The 21,271-nt window shown below is 38.6% G+C and overlaps 1 protein-coding gene across 3 annotated transcripts in view; it reads left to right on the top strand.

The window, feature by feature from the left end:
* SLC44A1 (solute carrier family 44 member 1) overlaps window positions 1–18,447 on the top strand; it is a 210,480-nt gene extending 192,033 nt beyond the window's left edge. For 2 of the 3 annotated variants that reach the window (XR_014266181.1, XM_082471199.1), the window contains one exon: window positions 18,222–18,447. Coding sequence is in view for 2 of the 3 variants with exons in the window: in XM_082471199.1 (XP_082327325.1) it covers window positions 18,222–18,236 (15 nt within the window). In the remaining variant the exon portion in view is untranslated. Of the gene's footprint in view, window positions 1–15,354; window positions 15,579–18,221 lie in introns of those variants that run through there. The other variant, XM_082471198.1, reaches the window with a different exon arrangement.
* The last annotated feature ends 2,824 nt before the right edge of the window (window positions 18,448–21,271 follow it).

Genomic DNA, 21,271 nt, shown 5'->3' with positions numbered 1-21,271 from the left:
TGTAAAATAGCTAGCTAGTGGGAAGCAGTCGCATAGCACAGGGAGATCAGCTCGGTGCTTTGTGACCACCTAGAGGGGTGGAATAGGGAGGGTGGGAGGGAGGGAGATGCAAGAGGGAAGAGATATGGGGATATATGTATATGTGTAGCTGATTCACCTTGTAATAAAGTAGAAACTAACACACCATTGTAAAGCAATTATACTCCAATAAAGATGTTAAAAAAAAAACATGATTTTTACTAGTGGATTTATATTCCCTTATATTAATTTTTTATTAAACTTTTATAGAATATTTATATATTTATTTATTTATTTATTTATTTTTGGCTGAGTTGGGTCTTCGTTGCTGCGTGCTGGCTTTCTCTAGTTGTGGCAAGCAGGGGCTACTCTTCATTGTGATGCACGGGCTTCTCATTTTGGTGGCTTCTCCTGCTGCAGAGCAGGGGCTCTAGGCATGCGGCCTTCAGTAGTTGTGCCTCGCAGGCTCAGTAGTTATGGCTTGCAGGCTGTAGAGCACAGGCTCAGTAGTTGTGGAGTATGGGCTTAGTTGCTCCACGGCATGTGGAATCTTCCCAGACCAGGGATCGAACCCATGTCCCCTGCATTGGCAGCCAGAGTCTTAACCACTGTGCCACCAGGGAAGTCCCTAAATTTTTAGATTACTTATAACCCTTTTACTGTAGAGATACATTTGTCACACTGCTGATTATTTCCTTAGAATAGACTTCTGGAAATAATATTACTAGATGAAGAGGTGAGGGTACTTCTTTATGAAGGTTGATACATTTTACCAAATCACTCTCTAGAAAGGTTCTACCACTTTGCATTTGTACTGTGTGTATGAATGTCCCTGTCTTCCCATACCTGGCAGATACTCATGACATTATTCTCATTCACCTTTGATCAACCTAAAGCAAAAGATGACAGTCCTTGGTTGTTTTCATTTGCCTTCTTTTATTAGCAAATTAAATATTTTGCATTTATTTATCAACCCTTTTATTTCCTCTTCTATAAATTCTCTATTCATGTCCTTTGCCCATTTTGCTACTGAGATATCATGACTTTTCTTACTGTTGGATAAAAGATTTTTATATATTAGGACTTTTTCACTCACATTAATGGAAAATATTTTTCCTTCTGTATAATTTGTCTTTTAATATTGTTAGTGATATTTTTACATGTAAATGATTTAAATTTCATGGTAAACAAATTCATAATTTATTTTGTGTTATTTTCTCCTATATTTTTTTTCTGTTCAAAAGTCTCTCCTTAAGCCTCTAAATCAGTAAAATACTTATCTATCTTTTCTTTGATATTTTTCAATTTTTTTCTTTTTAAAGATAAGGTATAATTTATATTCTATTTTTAATAGTTTTATGTCTTTATCTTTCATATATCTTAATAGCTGTAAATAATTTTAGGATATTATATGAAGTGAGGACTGTGGATGGGCTCAAAATGGTGGAGTAGAAGGATGTGCACTCACTCCCTCTAGCGAGAGCACAGGAATCATAACTAACTGCTGAACAATCATAGACAGGAAGACACTGGAACTCAAAAAAGATACCCCACATCCAAAGACAAAGGAGAAGCCATAATGAGACGGTAGGAGGGGCACAATCACAATAAAATCAAATCCCATAACCGCTGGGTGGGTGACTCACAAACTGGAGAACAACTATACCACAGAAGTCCACCCACTGGAGTGAAGGTTCTGAGCCCCACGTCAGGCTTCCCGACCTGGAGGTCCGGCAACGGGAGGAGGAATTCCTAGAGAATCAGACTTGGAAGGCTAGCGGGATTTGATTGTAGGACTTCGGCAGGACTGGGGGAAACAGAGACTACGCTCTTGGAGGGCACACACAAAGTAGTGTGTGCGTCAGGACCCAGGGGGAAAGAGCAGAGACCCCACAGGAGACTGAACCAGACCTACCTGCTGGTGTTAGAGGGTCTCCTGCAGAGGCAGGGGGTGGATGTGGCTCACCACGGGGACAAGGACACTGGTAGCAGAAGTTCTGGGAAGTACTCCTTGGCGTGAGACCTCCCTGAGTCTGCCATTAGCCCCACCAAAATGCCTGGAGCCTCCAGTGCTGGGTTGCCTCAGGCCAAACAACCAACAGGGAGGGAACCCAGCTCCACCCATCAGCAGACAAGTGGATTAAAGTTTTACTGAGCTCTGTCTACCAGAGCAACACCCAGCTCTACACACCACCAGTCCCTCCCATCAGGAAGCTTGCACAAGCCTCTTAGATAGACTCATCCACCAGAGGGCAGACAGCAGAAGCAAGAAGAAGTACAATCCTGCAGCTTGTGGAACGAAAACCACATTCACAGAAAGATAAACAAAATGAAAATGCAGAGGATTATGTACCAGATGAAGGAACAAGATAAAACCCCAGAAAAACAACTAAATGAGGTGGAGATAGGCAATCTTCCAGAAAAAGAATTCAGAATAATGATAGTGAAGATGATCCAAGACCTCGGAAAAACAACAGAGGCAAAGATTGAGAAGATGCAAGAAATGCTTAACAAAAACCTAGAAGAATTAAAGAGCAAACACCTAGAAGAATTAAAGAACAAACAAACAGAGATGAACAATACAATAATTGAAATGAAAAATATGCTAGAAGGAATCAATAACAGAATAACTGAGGCAGAAGAATGGATAAGTGACCTGGAAGGCAGAATGGTGGAATTCAGTGCCACAGAACACAATAAAGAAAAAAGAATGAAAAGAAATGAAGACAGCCTAAGAGACTTCTGGGACAACATGAAACACACCAACATTCGCATTATAGGGGTTCCAGAGGAGAAGAGAGAGAGAAAGGACCGAAGAAAATATTTGAAGAGATTATAGTTGAAAAATTCCCTAACATGGGAAAGGGAATAGCCACCCAAGGCCAGGAAGTGTACAGAGTCCCAGGCAGGATAAAACCAAGGAGAAAAACACCGAGACACATAGTAATCAAGTTGACAAAAATTAAAGACAAAGAAAAATTATTAAAACAACAAGGCAAAAACAACAAATAACATACAAGGGAACTCCCAAAAGGTTAATAGCTGATTTCTCAGCAGAAACTCTGTAAGCCAGAAGGAAGTGGCATGATATATTTAAAGGGATGAAAGGGAAGCATCTATAACCAAGATTACTCTGCCCAGCAAGGATCTCATTCAGATTTGATGGAGAAATCAAAAGCTTTACACAAGCAAAAGCTAAGAGAATTCAGCACCACCAAACCAGCTCTACAACAAATGCTAAAGGAACTTCTCTAAGTGGGAAACACAAGAGAAGAAAAGGACCTACAAAAATAAACCCAAAACAATTAAGAAAATGGTAACAGGAACATACATATCGATAATTACCTTAAATGTGAATGGATTAAATGCTCCAACCAAAAGACACAGGCTAGCTGAATGGATACAAAAACAAGACCCTTATATATGCTGTCTACAAGAGACCCACTTCAGACCTAGGGACACATACAGACTGAAAGTGAGGGGATGGAAAAAGATTCCGTGCAAATGGAAATCAAAAGAAAGCTGGAGTAGCAATACTCATATCAGATAAAATAGACTTTAAAATAAAGACTATTACAACAGACAAGGAAGGATACTACATTATGATCAAGGGATCACTCCAAGAAGATATAACAATTCTAAATATATATGCACCCAGCATAGGAGCACCTCAATACATAAAGCAACTGCTAACAGTTTTAAGAGAGGAAATAGACAGTAACACAATAATAATGGGGGACTTTAACACCTCACTTACACCAATGGACAGATCATCCAGACAGAAAATTAATAAGGAAACACAAGCTTTAAATGACACAATAGAACACATAGATTTATTTGATATTTATAGGACATTCCATCCAAAAACAGCAGATTACACTTTCTTCTCAAGTGCACACAGAACATTCTCCAGGATAGATCACATCTTTGGTCACAAATCAAGCCTCAGTAAATTTAAGAAAATTGAAATCATATCAGTCATCTTTTCCGAGCACAATGCTATAAGATTAGAAATAAATTACGGGGAAAAAAAAGTAAAAACCACAAACACATGGAGGCTAAACAATACGTTACTAAATAACCAAGAGATCACTGAAGAAATCAAAGAGGAAACCAAAAAAATACCTAGACACAAATGACAAAGAAAACACGATGATCCAAAACCTATGGGAGGCAGCAAAAGCAGTTCTAAGAGGGAAGTTTATAGCAATACAATCCTGCCTCAACAAACAAGAAAAATCTCAAATAAAAAATCTAACCTTACACCTAAAGGAACTAGAAAAACAAGAACTAACAAAACTAATAAAGATCAGAGCAGAAATAAATGAAATAGAAACAAGGAAAACAATAGCAAAGACCAATAAAACTAAAAGCTGGTTCTATGAGAAGATAAACAAAATTGATAAACCATTAGCCAGACTCACCAAGAAAAAGAAGGAGAGGACTCAAATCAATAAAATTAGAAATGAAAAAGGAGAAGTTACAATGGACACCACAGAAATACAAAGCATCCTAAGAGACTACTACAAGCCACTCTATGCCAATAAAATGGACAACCTGGAAGAAGTGGACAAATTCTTAGAAAGGTATAACCCTCCAAGACTGAACCAGGAAGAAATGGAAAATATGAAGTGACCAATCACAAGTAATGAAATTGAAACTGTGATTTAAAATCTTCCAACAAACAAAAGTCCAGGATCAGACGGCTTCATAGGTGAATTCTATCAAACATTTAGAGAAGAGCTAACACCCATCCTTCTCAAACTCTTCCAAAATATAGCAGAAGGAGGAACACTGCCCAACGCATTCTATGAGGCCACCATCACCGTGATACCAAATCAGACAAAGATACTACAAAAAAAGAAAATTACAGACAAATATCACTGATGAATATAGATGCAAAAATCCTCAACAAAATAGTAGCAAACAGAATCCAACAGCACATTAAAAGAATCATACACCATGATCAAGTGGGATTTATCCCAGGGATGCAAGGATTCTCCAATATACACAAATCAATCAATGTGATACACCATATTGACTGAAGAATAAAAACCATATGATCATCTCAATAGATGCAGAAAAATCTTTTGACAAAATTCAACACCCATTTATGATAAAAACTCTCCAGAAAGTGGGCATAGAGGGAAACTACCTCAACATAATAGAGGCCATATATGACAAACCCACAGCAATCATTCTCAGTGGTGAAAAACTGAAAGCATTCCCTCTAAGATCAGGAACAAGACAAGGATGTCCACTCTCGCCACTATTATTCAACATAGTTTTGGAAGTCCTAGCCATGGCAGAGAAAAAAAAGAAATAAAAGGAATACAAATTGGAAAAGAAGTAAAACTGTCACTGTTTGCAGATGACATGATACTATACACAGATAATCCTAAAGATGCCACCAGAAAACTACTGGAGCTAATCAATGAATTTGGTAAAGTTTCAGGATACAAAATTAATGCACAGGAATCTCTTGCATTCCTATACACTAACAATGAAAGATCAGAAAGAGAAATTAAGGAAACAATCCTATTCACCACTGCAACAAAAAAGAATAAAATATCTAGGAATAAACCTACCTAAGGAGGTAAAAGACCTGTACTCAGAAAACTATCAGACACTGATGAAAGAAATCAAAGATGACACAAACAGATGGAGAGATATACCATGTTCTTGGATTGGAAGAATCAATATTGTGAAAATGACTATACTACCCAAAACAATCAACAGATTCAATGCAATCCCTATCAAATTACCAATGGCATTTTTTACAGAAATAGAACAAAAAAATCTTAAAATTCATATGGAGACACAAAAGACCCTGAATAGCCAAAGCAATTTTGAGAGAAATAAATGGAGCTGGAGGAATCAGACTCCCTGACTTCAGACTATACTCTAAAGCTACAGTAATCAAGACAATATGGTACTGGCACAAAAATAGAAATATAGGTCAATGGAACAGGATAGAAAGCCCAGAGATAAACCCATGCACCTATGGTCAACTAATCTATGCCAAAAGAGGCAAGGATATATAATGGAGAAAAGACAATCGCTTCAATAAGTTATGCTGAGAAAACTGGACAGCTCCATGAAAAAGAATGAAACTAGAACACTCCCTAACACCATACACAAAAATAAACTCAAAATGGATTAAAGACCTAAATGTAAGACCGGATACTATAAAACTCTTAGAGGAAAACATAAGAAGAACACTGTTTGACATAAATCACCACAAGATCTTTTTTGACCCACCTCCTAGAGTAATGAAAGTAGAAACAAAAATAAACAAATGGGACCTAATGAAACTTAAAATCTTTTGCACAGCAAAGGAAACTAGAAACAAGATGAAAAGACAACCCTCAGAATGGGAGAAAATATTTGCAAACAAATCAATGGACAAAGGATTAATCTCCAAAATATATAAACAGCTTATGCAGCTCAATATTAAAAAAACAAACAACCCAATCAAAAAATGGGCAGAATACCTAAGTAGACATTTCTCCAAAGAAGACATACAGATGGCCAAGAGGCACATGAAAAGCTGCTCAGCATCACTAATTATTAGAGAAATGCAAATCAAAACTACAATGAGGTGGGCTTCCCTGGCAGCGTAGTGGTTAGGAATCCGCCTGCCAATGCAGGGGACATGGGTTCGTGCCCCGGTCCAGGAAGATCCCACATGCCACGGAGCGGCTAGGCCCCTGAGCCACAACTACTGAGCCTGCGTGTCTGGAGCCTGTGCTCCACAACGGGAGAGGCTGCGGCAGTGAGAGGCCCGCGCACCGCGATGAAGAGTGGCTCCCGCTTGCCGCAACTGGAGAAAGCCCTTGCACAGAAACGAAGACCCAACACAGCCAAAAATAAATAAATTAATTAATTAATTTTTTTAAGAAAGAAGAAATAAAAAACTACAATGAGGTATCACCTCCCACCAATTAGAATGGGCATCATCAGAAAATCTACAAACAACAAATGCTGGAGAGGGTATGGAGAAAAGGGAACCCTCTTGCACTGTCGGTGGGAATGTAAATTGATACAGCCACTATGGAGAACAGTATGGAGATTCCTTAAAAAGCTAAAAATAGAATTACCATATGACCCAGCAATCCCACTACTGGGCATATACCCAGAGAAAACCATAATTCAAAAAGACACATGCACCCCAATGTTCATTGCAGCACTATTTACAATAGTCAGGTCATGGAAGCAACCTAAATGCCCATCGACAGACGAATGGATAAAGAAGTTGTGGTACATATATACAATGGAATATTACTCAGCCATAAAAAGGAACGAAGTTGAGTCATATGTAGAGATGTGGATGGACCTAGAGACTGTCATACAGAGTGAAGTAAGTCAGAAAGAGAAAAACAAATATCGTATATTAATGCATATATGTGGAATCTAGAAAAATGGTACAGATGAACCAGTTTGCAAGGCAGAAATAGAGAAACAGATGTAGAGAACAAATGTATGGACTCCAAGGGGGACAAGTGGGGGTGGTGGTGGGATGAATTGGGAGATTGGGATTGACATATATACATTAATATGTATAAAATAGATAACTAATAAGAACCTGCTGTATAAAAAATAAATAAATAAAAATTTGAAAAAATGTAAAAAAAACTAGAAAAGAAAACAAGCAAAAGACTAAATAAAATATGAAGTGAGGCACATGGTGAATATTTAACAAATTTTTCACCAATTTATTAGGTATTTGTTCCTTCCTCCATTGATTTGTGAACATATTTTACCATATGTAGTAGATCCTTAATATTCCAAGAAGTATAGTAGCTAATAGATGGACTTTGTGCTCAGCCACATCTGGGTTCAGATCCTGGCTCTGCTGTTTTTTTGGTCTTGAGCAAGTTACTTAGCCCATTGAATCCTTGGTTTCCCCATGTATGAAAGAGGGATTGTAGGGAGGATTATGTTACATGGTGCATGCAGAGCATTTAGCATGAGGTATATAACCTGGAAAACCTCCAGTACAGTACATATTAGCTACTATGATTATGACTATGATATTGGTAAAGTTATTGCATACTTCAATAAATCTTGATGGTCTTGAACAGTGTAGAAAGCTGTAATGAGATACTGGGAATTTGACTGAAAAATGAAATGAAGCTGCATTAATATCTTCACAATGGGCATTAGCTTGACTCACTCACAGCTAAGTGATACACAACCACAGAGCACACAATTCATCTCATGCCTTAGAAGGGAGATCTGGAAGGATATAAAACTAGATTATCTCAAAGGTTTGAGGGATTTGAAGGTAGGGTTTTCTGTATTTAATTTCTTGACAATAATTATGAATATTGAGGGAAAAACAATAAAGATGTTTCTGGGAAAAGTACATACCTCAAAGTTAGAGATTAATCATCATCCAAGATTTCGTTACAAATAGTGAAAACATCACACTTAAATATGCAAATGCACAGAGGCCTTTTAGGAACCATTTCAAGGTATATCTCTAGTTTCATCCATCTCTTTTGGATTTCTTGTGCCAGTTTTATTTATTGTAGTTTTAGATTGCACTTTCATATCTGTAAGGACAATTCCCTACATTAATCTTCACATTGAAATTTTACTTAGCAACGCTTGCTCATTTTTCTACCAGATGAAATTTAGATTCACTTTAGGCCATTCCAGTGGCCTACCTGCCATCACCATGGATTTATAATAACTATGTCTCACTTAACATTCCCAAACCAAACTCCCTTCTCCGTAAACAGCAACACTGACCTTCCATTTGTTGAGAATGAAAGCCATACGATGATCCTTGACCACTCTTTTTCTCTCATACTTCACATACAGTCCAGCAGCAGTTCGGACTCTATTTTTTCATAAAGATTCATAATGCAATCGCTTCTCACCTCCTCCACTGCTGCCACCATTTACTTCTTGCCTGAAAAATTGCAATAGGTTCCTAACTTGTCTTCCTGATTCCAGCCTTATCCCCTTACCTATTCTCAACACAGGAGTCAGAGTTATGCTTTGAAAATCTGCTATATCCCATCACTCTTTTGCTCAGAACTCTCCAATGGCTTGTCATCTCACTCTGAATAAATTTCAGAATCCCTACATGATTCACACCCACACACTCATCTATTACTGCTCTCAAATCATTTCCTGCTAACTCCTCTTCATTCACTCCACTCTAGCCACCAGACGCGTTGGCCCCTTGCTGTTCTTTGTATAAGCAGGCATATCTCAGGGCTTTTGTACTTGCTGCCACATCTCCTGCCCTCACTTGCTTCATGTCTCAGTACAGATGTTACCTCATCAGTGAAGCCTTCCTTGAACTACATATGTAAAAGTGTAACTAACTCCACCACCATATTCTCTGTCTCGGTTAATATCTTTCATTTTTCTGTATAATACTTTTTATCCTTTGGCATAAAATCACTTATCAACTGTTTACCATCTGCCAAAAAGGCCTTTGCAATTTTAATTAGAAGACTATTAGGTATATAAATTAATTTGGAGAAAATAATTTTTAAAATAATTCTTCCCATGCAGAACTTTGATTTTATATCAGTTTTGTTTAAATCTTCTTTCGTGTCTTTTTATGTGTCTGTGTTTGTGTGCTTTAACTACAGTTCTTATTATGTGGAGCTAAATAATTTCTTACTAAAGTTTTTCATAGTTCTTTTCTCTTTTTTTATTGAGATATAATTTACATATCATAAAATTTACCATTTTAGTGTACTATTCATGGTTTTTAGCAGTCACAAAGCTGTGCAACCATGACTATGATCTAACTCCAGAACATTTTCCTCATCCCAAAAAGAAACCCCATGTCTTTTAGCAGTCAATACCTCTTCCCCTCACTCAGCACCAGGCAACCACCAATCTACTTTTTTTCTCTATGAATTTGCCTGTTCTGGATATTTCATGTAAATGGAATCATACAATATGTAGACTCTTTTGTCTGGCTTCTTTAACTTAGCATAATGTTTTAGAGGTTTAACCAAGTTGTAGCATATACCAGTACTTGACTCCTTTTTATGACTGAATAATATTCCATTGTATAATATACCACGTATTGTTTATTCATTCGTCAGTTGATGGATATTTAGGTTCTCACCTTTTAACTATTACGAATAATGCTGCTATGAACATTTGTGTACGAGTTTTTGTGTGGATATATGTTTTCAATTATCTTAGGTATATACCTTGGAATGGAATTGCTAGGTCATGTGGTAACTGTGTCTAACTTTTTGAGGAACTGCCAAACCATATTACACAGCAGCTGCACCATTTTACATTCCCAGCAGCTATGTACGAAGGTTCCAATTTCTCCATCTTTGCCAATATGTGTTATTTTCCATCTTTTTGATTGTAGCCATCCTAGTGGGTGTGAAGTGGTATCTCATTTTGGTTTTGCTTTGCATTTTCCTAATGACTAATGATTTTAAGCACTTTTCCATATATTTATTGGCCGTTTGTATATCTTCTTAAGAGAAATGTCTATTCAGGTGCTTTGCCCATGTTTTAATAGGATAGTTTGTCTTTTTGTTGTTGAGCATAATATTTCTTTCCATACTATGGATACCAGATCCTTATCAGATATCTGATTTGCAAATATTTTCTCCCACTCTGTGGGTTGTTTTCTTCTCTTTCTTATAGTGTCCTTTAAAGCATAAAAGTGTTTAATTTTGATGAAGTCCAATTATGTATTTTTTCTTTGGTTGCTTTTTCTTTTCTTGTCATATATAAGAAACCATTACCTAGGTTGTAAAGATTTAGTCTTTCTTTTTCTTCTGAGAATTTTATAGTTTTAGCTTATATATTTAGATCTTTCATCTATTTTTAGTTAATTTTGTGCATGGTATAAGGTATGTGTTCAACTTTCTTCTTTTGTATGCGGGTATCCAGGTGTCCCGTCACTCTTTGTTGAAAGACGATTCTTTCCCCATGAAATGGTCTTGGCATTCTTATCAAGGCCAAAATTAATTGACTATGGATGTATGGGTTTGCTGCTGGACTTGCAGTTCTATTCCATTGGAATTTATGTCTTTGCTGAGTTTTTGATGAATACTGGAGTGAAATGAGTACATTTTGTTCTCTAACAAGTGCCTGGAGTATAGTTGAACACTGGCCCATGCTTCTTACCTGTTGCCTGGCGTGGGTAGGAGACTGACATCACCTCTAAGACATGAGGGTCATAAGAGGGACACGCGCCTGAAAAGAAGGTGGAACTCTAGTCTGCTTAGAGACAAATTGACAAATTAGGCCCAAATTCCAGCCCATATAGTGTGGATAAAAGAATTTGAAGCCTTGTCAATTTTAGGCAAATATAACTCCATACACTCATCTCAGCCTCCTCAAATTCATCTGGTAAATGTTTATTGAGCCCCTCCTCTGTACCATGCACGATAAAGCAGCTTTGATTTGAGGCCTTTTATTTCTGGCCTACCTCCAACATAAACTATTTGCAAAGTTACCAAAAACAGTACACTGACTGTATGAGATTATCTTTTTCTGGTCAAAAACAGTTGAATGGTGGCTCTAGTTCGTGAACAGTTGATTATAGCCCTTCTCTTTGTCAATAATTAGCTAGTAGGCCAACTACAGTATCTGTTCAGGCCACTCCTTGTTAAAGGTAATAAAATCTTATCATTTGTATATAATAAAATGCTTGTCTTTCTGTTCCACTTTGTTGAAGATGGGGGCACAGGAGTATTCAGGATTGCATAAAACATCCAAAATGATATCAGATTATTAACAAGTGATGTATAAAGAAAGGGGTAGAGACAATGATTCCCTGGGCCTGGAAGCTTTGTCCGTCTGTCTTTAGAGATCAAAGCTTTGTTGCAGTATGGTCTCCTAGAACAACCAAAGACTGATCCCTCTCTTCCTCTTTGCTGTTGCCTGTAGTAGCATAATATAGTTTGTGTCTGGTAATGTTTAATCTTGATGACAGCTGGAACAAGACTCATCATCCTGAACCCTGGAGCAAAGATGGTTTTCTGCTCAGCATAAGTTTTATTACAGTACATTAAAGTGAACTCAGGAAGACGGACCAGACTTTTAAATGAAATCATTCCTTTTTAAGTTGTTTAAAATGGAGCCTTCCATTGGACATAATAAAAATCAAAAACTTCTGTCTGTCAGAAGACAGCATTAAAAGAGAGAAAACGTAAACCACAGACTGGAAAAATATTTGCAAAACACACTTAAAAATGGACTCACCTAAAATGTATAAAGAACTTCTGCAAATCAAGAAGATAAAGACAGGTAACCCAAATGGGTAAAAGACTTGAATAGGCACATCACAAAAGAGGATAGTCCAATGTCCAATGAGCAAATAAAATGATGCTTAACATCTTTAGTTATTGGGGATATGCAAATTAAAACCATAATGAGACACGACTACCCACCCACCAGAATGGCTAAAATTCAAGGTGTTGACTAAGTTGTGGAGCAATTGGAACTCTCATACACTGCTTGTGGGAAAATAAATCAGTACAAGCACACTGGAAACTTGTTTGGCTGTATGATTAAAGCTAAAAATAAATATGTCCTAAGATCTGGCAAGTCCACTCCTGGTTATGTATCTGACAGAAATGCATGCACATGTGCACCAAAAGACAAGTTCAATGATGTTCATGGAAGGATTATTTGTAAGAGCCTCAAACTGGAAACACCTCAAGTTTCCACAACAGTTGAATGGATTAATAAATTGTGGTATATTCATATGATGGCAAACTACACAGATACGAAAAATAATGAACTACAGCTAACTTGAACCAATATGAATAAATCTCACAGATATAATGTTGAGCAGAAAGCTAGACACAAAAGAATACACACAGTGTGATTTAATGGTTAAATCAAGATTAAGAACAGGCAAAACTAATCTATGGTAAAAGATATCAGAATAGTGGTTACTTTAGGGAGTGCTTTGACTGGAAGGGGTCATGAGGGAGTCTTCTTGGGTGCTGGAAATAGTCTATATGTCAATCTAGATGGTGTTACATGGATACATACATGTGTAAAAATTCATTAGTCATGTAAGATTTGTGCACTTTATTGTATTTGTTATAATTAAATTTTTAAAGGTATACTAAAAAAATTAATTTTTCCAGACACCATCCTCTATTCTGTGAAGTCAGGCCCCTTTTCATCCCCAGCAGACAATTGGCGGGGAATCTCTGAAGAGGGTAAAACAGGACGTAGGGTGGCATCAGAAGCAGGGAATCATAGTAAAATTAGGGGGTTAAGGGGAAGTCTACATACTGAAAGTAGAGGACCTGTGGCCTCCTTCCCCCTCTGAGCTCGCAGAAATCTAGCAACCAGGCCTTCACCCACCAAGCATGAGATTGGAAGATTATTCTCTGGGGAATCTGACTAGGCCAAAGGAAAATACCTAAAGATGTTGACACCCAGAGTTCTCCAACTAAATGGCCCAGCGAGATCACCCTGTAGTAAAGCTCTTCAATTCCAAAATCTACCCACAAATACAAAGCTTCCAATTAGTTTTTAGTGCCCCATTCTTTTTTTTTTTTTTTAATTGAAGTATAGTTGATTTACAATGTTGTGTTAGTTTCTGGTGTACAGCAAGGTGATTCAGTTATATATATATATTGTATATTCTTTTTCAGATTCTTTTCCATTATAGATTATTACAAGATATTGAATATAGTTAGTGCCCCATTCTTAAATAAGAATTACCAGACCCCTGAGGCAAGTCTCTACCATGAAAGACAGAGACCAAAACAAAGAGAAAACAACAACAACAAAATGACTTGGAGGAAACAGACTGTAAGATGCAAGAACACTTTTTAAAAAATTACTAAATTAAGATACATAATAGGGCTTCCCTGGTGGCACAGTGGTTGAGAATCTGCCTGCCAATGCAGGGGACACGGGTTCGAGCCCTGGTCTGGGAGGATCCCACATGCCGCGGAGCAACTAGGCCCATGAGCCACAACTACTGAGCTTGCGCGTCTGGAGCCTGTGCTCTGCAACAAGAGAGGCCGCGACAGTGAGAGGCCCGCGCACCAGGATGAAAAGTGGCCCCCGCTTGCCGCAACTAGAGAAAGCCCTTGCACAGAAACGAAGATCCAACACAGCCAAAAATAAATAAATTTATTTAAAAAAAAAAGATACATAATAGAGAAGATTGTATTCATTAAAAAGTTTGGTGTTTTAAAAGAGGAAGATTCAGGGAAAAGAGGTTGGAGGAGGAACAGAGGGCGGGAGAGAGGGAGAGAAAGAGAGAAGGGAAGGGGAGAAACATTATACGTAGAAAAAGGATAAAGAATCAGAACAACATTGGCTTTCTCAAGAGAGCACTGAGAGCTAAAAGAAAATGAAAAGACAATTTCAAAATTCAGAGGGAAAATGATTTCCACTGTAGAACTCTATAATCTATACAAACTATGAAATAAATGTGAGGATAGAATAAAGACATTTCAAATACACAAGGGATTTACATGGAATCATACCAATCATCATCAAAGAAAATTGATCACTCAATGTTTTCTACATTAAAAAGAGAAAATAATCATAATAAACTTTTTATTTCATGGAGGTAGAGTGAGAAAAATTAACAAGTCAAAAGAAGGCAAGATGAAATTTGAAAAATAATAATAATATATGAGTAAAAATTTGAAACCATTTGAACTTACTTTTTATTCAACAAATATGTATTGAGTGTCTACTTTTTGCCAGCATTGTTTTAAATGCTGAGGGTACAGAGGTGATGAAAACAGAAGTCTTTGCCCTCATCGAGCACATTAGGGAAATGTTTAAATAATAATTATACATCTGCTTAATGAAATGTTATGTAACCATTGAAAAATTACATGAATACCAGAAACACAGGGAATGTGTCTAAAATAATGCAAGGTGAAAGGGGCACATGCTGTGGAGAAAGACAAAAGGGGAGTCATAAACCTGAAAACAGGTATGTGAGGATGGCAGAATTACAAATTAATTTTTCTTTTTTCAAAATTCCCTTTAATTTTATATTGGGTTTTTTTTAACAGACAAGGGAAACATCAAAAATTTTTAAAAATAAAAGTGATAAAAATCCTATGTTGCCTATTTAAAATTCTATGCCAAGTATTTCATTTGGAAAGCTTTGTTGTTACTTTTCAAATATTTTTGTTATCTGAAATCTTTATAGCTATTAGCCCTTAGCAGGATGCTAAAGGATATTGTACTTAAATTCAGGTTCCATCTAAGAAATTTTTCTAGGAAGTGGTATTATCTCTCTTCCTTAAGAGAGAGAATGGGAAATTACCCACTCCTGATGGGAAAAACGTGGCCACTTGGTTAAATGTTATCATGAATTTTTTCTTTCTACTCCAGCTATGCAGAGAAAGATGAGGGTGTTGGAAAGAATGCAGATCCAGTGTCAAATCGGTGGCTAGAAAGAGCGATTAAACATTGTCTGCTGGGCTTCCCTGGTGGCGCAGTGGTTGAGAGTCTGCCTGCCAATGCAGGGGACACGGGTTCGAGCCCTGGTCTGGGAAGATCCCACATGCCGCGGAGCAACTAGGCCCGTGAGCCACGATTACTGAGCCTGCGCGTCTGGAGCCTGTGCTCCGCAACAAGAGGCGGCGATAGTGAGAGGCCCGCGCACCGCGATGAAGACTGGCCCCCGCTTGCCGCAACTAGAGAAAGCCCTCGCACAGAAACCAAGACCCAACACGGCCATAAATAAATAAATAAAGGAGTTCCTTTAAAAACAAACAAACAAAAAACATTGTCTGTTCATTGGCTCCATGAGCTAATGAGCTCTGTGAGTGGGGTAGGTAGACTCCCTATGACTGAATGAGAGAAGAGTCTCCGCCTGTTTAAGGGCAGTTGATACCACAATTTTCCATACAGGACACTAGTATTCCTGGCCCATGCGGGAATAATACAGTGGTGTTGTTTCTGAGGTACTTTCCACAGGTGGTAGTGAAAGCCCATTTTACCACCATGTGTTTGTGTCAAACAAGAGATTTCAGGAATCTCCATGTGAGTTACTGTGTAGAGAATTCCTTTACATTGTATAGGAAGCAAAGCTTTCTTGGACCAGCTAATTAGATGTAGTCTTGGACATGAAATCTGAGAAGGCTGTTCTGGGTTCCCAAGGGATCTGACATAGGAGAAAATTCAGGATAAACGTTCTAATCACGCCTGGGGATGAGTTAGATGCTGTGAGTTTTTTCGTGTTCAAGGGTAGTGGGAAAGATATTGCATCAAAGTGTCATATAAAATCTTATTCAGTTAGACTATACACTTTGTTTACATTTGGCTTTTCAAATAATACTCTACAATTTAAAAATAGGAGGAAAGCTAACTGTAATGTGGTCTCCTGGATGGAATCATGGAATAGAAAAGGACATTAGGGGAAATTAATGAAATACGAATAAAGTATGGAGTTTAGTTAATAACTATGTACCAGTGTGGCTTCATTCATTGTGACAAATGTACCATAGTGGCGTAAGATGTTAAAAATAGGGGAAACTGTGTGTGGAGAATATGGAAACTCTTTATCTTTGCAACTTTCCTGTAAACCTAAATCTATTCTAAAATTTAAGTTTATTTAAATTAAAAAATATATAGGAGGAAAGAACTATTATCTCAATCTCAAACAAATCACAATTTTGGCATAAGCTTAGTGCTCAGGCCACATGACTGCAACTAAACATCAACCACTATTGGGTATCAGTTGAATCCCAGGTTCTGTTATTTTCAGCGACAGGGAAAAAAGCTGAAACTGAAAATCAAAATACATAAAAATCAGAAAATATGGAACTGATAAGACAGCAAGGTTTAGATTTGGGTTGTGGAAAATAGGAAGCCATTGTAATTTCCTGAGTGAGGAGGTGATATAGTGAGAGCGACAGTTGAGGGATTTATTCTGCGAGCAGTTTGCAAAATGGGTTGAAGTTGGGGAGAAGCTGAGGCAGGGGGATCAGCAAAGAGGCGACAACTGGCATGGGAAACAAAAATCTTAAGACTAAAGCCCTAAAATGGAGCTTATGGCAAAGGTTTCAAGCAATGTTATTCTTAGCGCCACATACAGCCTATTTTAGGCACCTGGGGACAAGCAGAGCCTCCTGCGGAGACGGCTGTATCAGACGATCTTAGTTTGCCTGGTTCCACTAGATATTTGAGTCACAGAACCACTTTCCTTGTTCCAGGTCCAGGCTCTCCTGGTGTCTTGTCAAGACTGTGCCTTGTCCCCTCTGCTTGTCCTGTAGCGGCCCAGTGCTTGCTTGATCGTCAAACTTGAGTCAGTGCTTCTTTTTATTTTTAACCCATCCTAATGGGTTTTTTAAAACTTATCTGGAAATGATTTCAAACTTACAGAAAAGCTGCAAGAATAAGAATTGTACACTGAACACCATAGACTCTTGTTACACCTATTGTTAAACATTTCTCCCTCTCTCTCTCTCTATATATATATACATATATATATGTATGCACATCTAGTATTTTTTAACTACTTGAGAACAATTTGCATACAGCATGACCCTTTAGTCCTAACTACTTCATTGTATATTTCCTAAGAATTAGGATATTCTGTTCCTTGAATTGAACTACGGGACCACCCATCATCCTGGTCTGACCTCTCCCACCGCTGAGTCACGGGAGTGAAAAATCCAAAGTTTTATTTGAATTTTGGGTTTGGGTCTTTGACTGTACCACAGAATCAGATTTTTCAGATTAGTTTTGAATTTGATTCATTATGTGTTTGACTCAGTTGTTCAGCTATTCTGAAAACATCTTTGTGAATGAGTAATACTGATACCAAATAATGGCAAACACTAACCTAGTATTCATTACTAAGTGTCAGGCACTGTTCTAAGCACTGTCTACTTAGTAATGCATTTAATCCTCACAAAAACCTTAAAGGAACTTACCATGATTATCTTCATTTTATAATGGGGAAATGTAGGCACAGAAGTAGAATCACTTGCCCAGAAATGAACAGCTGATAAGGGGGCAAAACCAGAATTTGAACCCAGGCTCTCAGATCTCTTTCTTGTCTGTTAACCTAAGTGTGTGTGTGTGTGTGTGTGTGTGTGTGTGTGTGTGTGTGTGTGTGTTTAGCCTTCTTACATTTCACAGTGTCTTCTCTAAAGATGATCCCACACTATTTCTTGTTATTGATTGCTTCTCATTGTGTCGTGTTCCCCTAGGAGAGATGCATTCATTTTCTTGATGTGTTTATTTTTCAGTTGAGGGGAAGGTGACTGGTCCCATGAGCCCGGAGGAATGAACTCAGAGGAAGCTGTTTACACGAGGTTCTCCCGCTCACCAGCTGTTGAGAGTCTGTGGATGGAGAGCAGGATCTTATTACTTCAATGGAAGCCTGGGACCATGTTCCCAAGCACCAACCCACCAAGAGGATTTGGTACAGTGGGGCTGCCTAATAAATGATTCATCAGAAGCATTTGATACAAATGTGTCTTGCAGCAGCCTCTTCAAATTTAGTGTTGCCTTCTTTTGTAGCCTTGCGTGTGTTTAATGATCCCACTGCCTCTCACTCCGGCGCCAGTACTGACCTGAAGGCTGGATCCACAATGGAATTCTCTTCATGCAGGCTGGGTCTGTCCTGTTTGACAGCTATTTATAGAGCCAGTGTGGGTTAGTAACTATTTATTGAGTGCCAGTTCCATGTCAATTGTTAGGCTGGGTGCTTTACAAACATTTAATCCTCACAAAAACCCTGTGAGGTTGAACCTATTATCTCCATTTTGCCCACGAGCAAATGGAGGCTCAGAGAGGTTGTGCGCTGTGTATAAGGTCACACAGTTGGTAGAGTCAGGGCTCAAATTGAGATGAAATCCAAAGCCCCTCCACTTTAACACGCTGCTTTGCCTATCACTGCTCCAGAGATCACTAGCCCACCATATCATCACTGGCATTCCTCTCATAAATAGAGGTGGGGATGGCAGCGTATGTGATGGGAAATGTCTGAAAGGGAGGGTCAGGGAGCTTTAGAGGCACTGAAAAATCACAGAATTATTCTCTAAGAAAAATAACACAATGCTCTTTTAGATCAGAAGTTGATAAACTGTGGCCTGTGAGTCAAATCCGCCCCCAACCTCTTTTTGTAAGTTAAGTTTTAGGGGAACACAGCCACACCCAGTCCTTTATGTACTGCCTAAGGCTGCTTCCTCTCCAAAATGGCAGAGTTGCATAGTTATGACAGAGGCCATATGGCTCTCAAAGCCTAAAATATTGATTCTCTGGGCCTTTCTAGAAAAGGTTTGCTGACATCTATTTTAGATGACTTAGGAAGAGAGCCAATAATTTTTATTAAGGCCAATTAATTATTTTTTTCATTAGACTGAAAAACCGACTTAAAGATTCGTACTGCTAAGGCCATCACTGGTGGTGGAGTGGGGCACGAGGGTGGGGCTGTAGGGATCCAACCAGGGGAGGTTAAGGGACAGGGAGGAGAAGGGGGAGGCCTGGGCCTCTGGGTCCCCACTCAGCTCCTCCCCCCAGACTCATCCCACTCATGTCCTTCCGATTTCCCCTGCCAAATCAAGTTTCCGAAAATAACTCCGCTCATAAACTTGTAAGTGGCTTCCCACTTACAAAATGCTCAAATGCCAACACCCCAGCTGGGAATTTAGAGACCATAACAATCTGACCCCTATGAATCTCTCTCTCCACCCCTTTTATTCTTTTTTTTAATCATGAGGAAGTCACGCCAAGTTTGGGTTTATATTTCAAAGCCAATGTACTTGTCTTTGATTCACTTTTATGTAAGCAGAAAAGTAAACATATAACAGTTGTAGGTGATAATAGGAAACCAGCCTGAGCTTTCTCATACATGATGTATTGATACTTCACCTAAGCTAAAAGTTATATCAACAGGGACTTCCCTGGCGGTCCAGTGGTTAAGACTCCGTGTTTCCACTGCTGGGGACTCAGGTTCGATCCCTGGTGGGGGAACTAGGATCCCACATGCCTAGCAGCGCAACAAAAACAAAAAGTTATAAACAAAAGAGAAGTTTATAAATGTTTCAGTTACTTTTCTACAGAAGGCATTATCCAATTGTGTTTAGAAAAAAACTATTCCAGCTAAGGTTTTTGTTTTGTTTTTAAATTGTATTATCATAAGCTCTCTCCCACGTTGCTGTGTATTTTTCATAAAGATAATTTTTCATGGCTGAGAATATTTCATCTCCTATATGTTCTAGAATTTTCCTAATACTGCCCGGGTATTTGGGCATTAAAGGTTGCTGTTTTCCTTTGTTTCAACTCCTATCTCCATTCCCTCTAGTTATTCTTCTCCTTCTTGTTCACCTTTGCTCAGGCTGTTTTCTTGGCTTGGGAAGGATCCTATTGTCCTTTCCCGTCTGCTTAAGTCCTGTCACCTTCCCTCTTCAATCTCCGATTGCTAGGAGAGAGTTCAGATTTACCTTTAGAATGAGGGACAGATTTCAAGAGACTCACTTCCCTAGAAGGTGCTGACATGGTACCATCTGAACTTGACTGCAATGGCACTGCAGTATCAAAGGGCTCAGAAACCATTATTTCCTGATGCTGTGCTCAAGAATGGTTTATTTTAGAAAAGAATAATAGATAGCAGACATATACTATGTACTTTCCATATGTCAGGCATTATCGTAAACATTGTATATACATTGTCATTTATCTTCCCAACAACCCTTTCAAGTGGGTCCTGTTAATACTCTCATTGTACAAATAAGAATATTGAGGTACAGAGAGGTTAAGAAATCACCCAAGGCCACACCACTGGTAAGTGAGAGATTTGGCATTTGAATTCACACAGTCTGGTGTCAGAGTCCTGGAGCTTAGCCAGTGAAATAGAAGTGCCGTCAACTCACAACGGCCCTCTCTCTCCCTAGTCTCAATCATGCAGTCTCAATCGGGCCCATACCATCTTCAGAGCATATGCAGAGGGAGAGGGGCTGCTGAGCAATGTTCTTACTAGCAACATTGAGTCTGCTCTGCTGTGTTGGAGAGACCTGGCTGGGGGCCAGCATCCTTTCACACAGAGGAGCTCAAGAGGCAGATAAATTTGCTGTGTCCTTGATCATTCTCTGAACATGATGAATCCAGGGGCATTTCCAGAGCCAAGGTAGGATGTGATGGAAACACCTGTGTCTTCCAGACCTCACTTATCTCAGTGTCCCAGGGGCCTAGCATAAAGCAGGCCATCATTCATGGAGAAGGGCTTGTGACATAGTAACATCATAACGGCTACAGTTTAGTTAACTGCCCCTCTCATGCTCTCTCCCAGGAAAGA

Source organism: Balaenoptera physalus (genome assembly GCF_965194825.1).
Source record: "Balaenoptera physalus genome assembly, chromosome: 7".
NCBI classification, from domain to species: Eukaryota; Metazoa; Chordata; class Mammalia; order Artiodactyla; family Balaenopteridae; genus Balaenoptera; species Balaenoptera physalus.
This window is presented reverse-complemented; position numbering and strand designations above follow the sequence as displayed.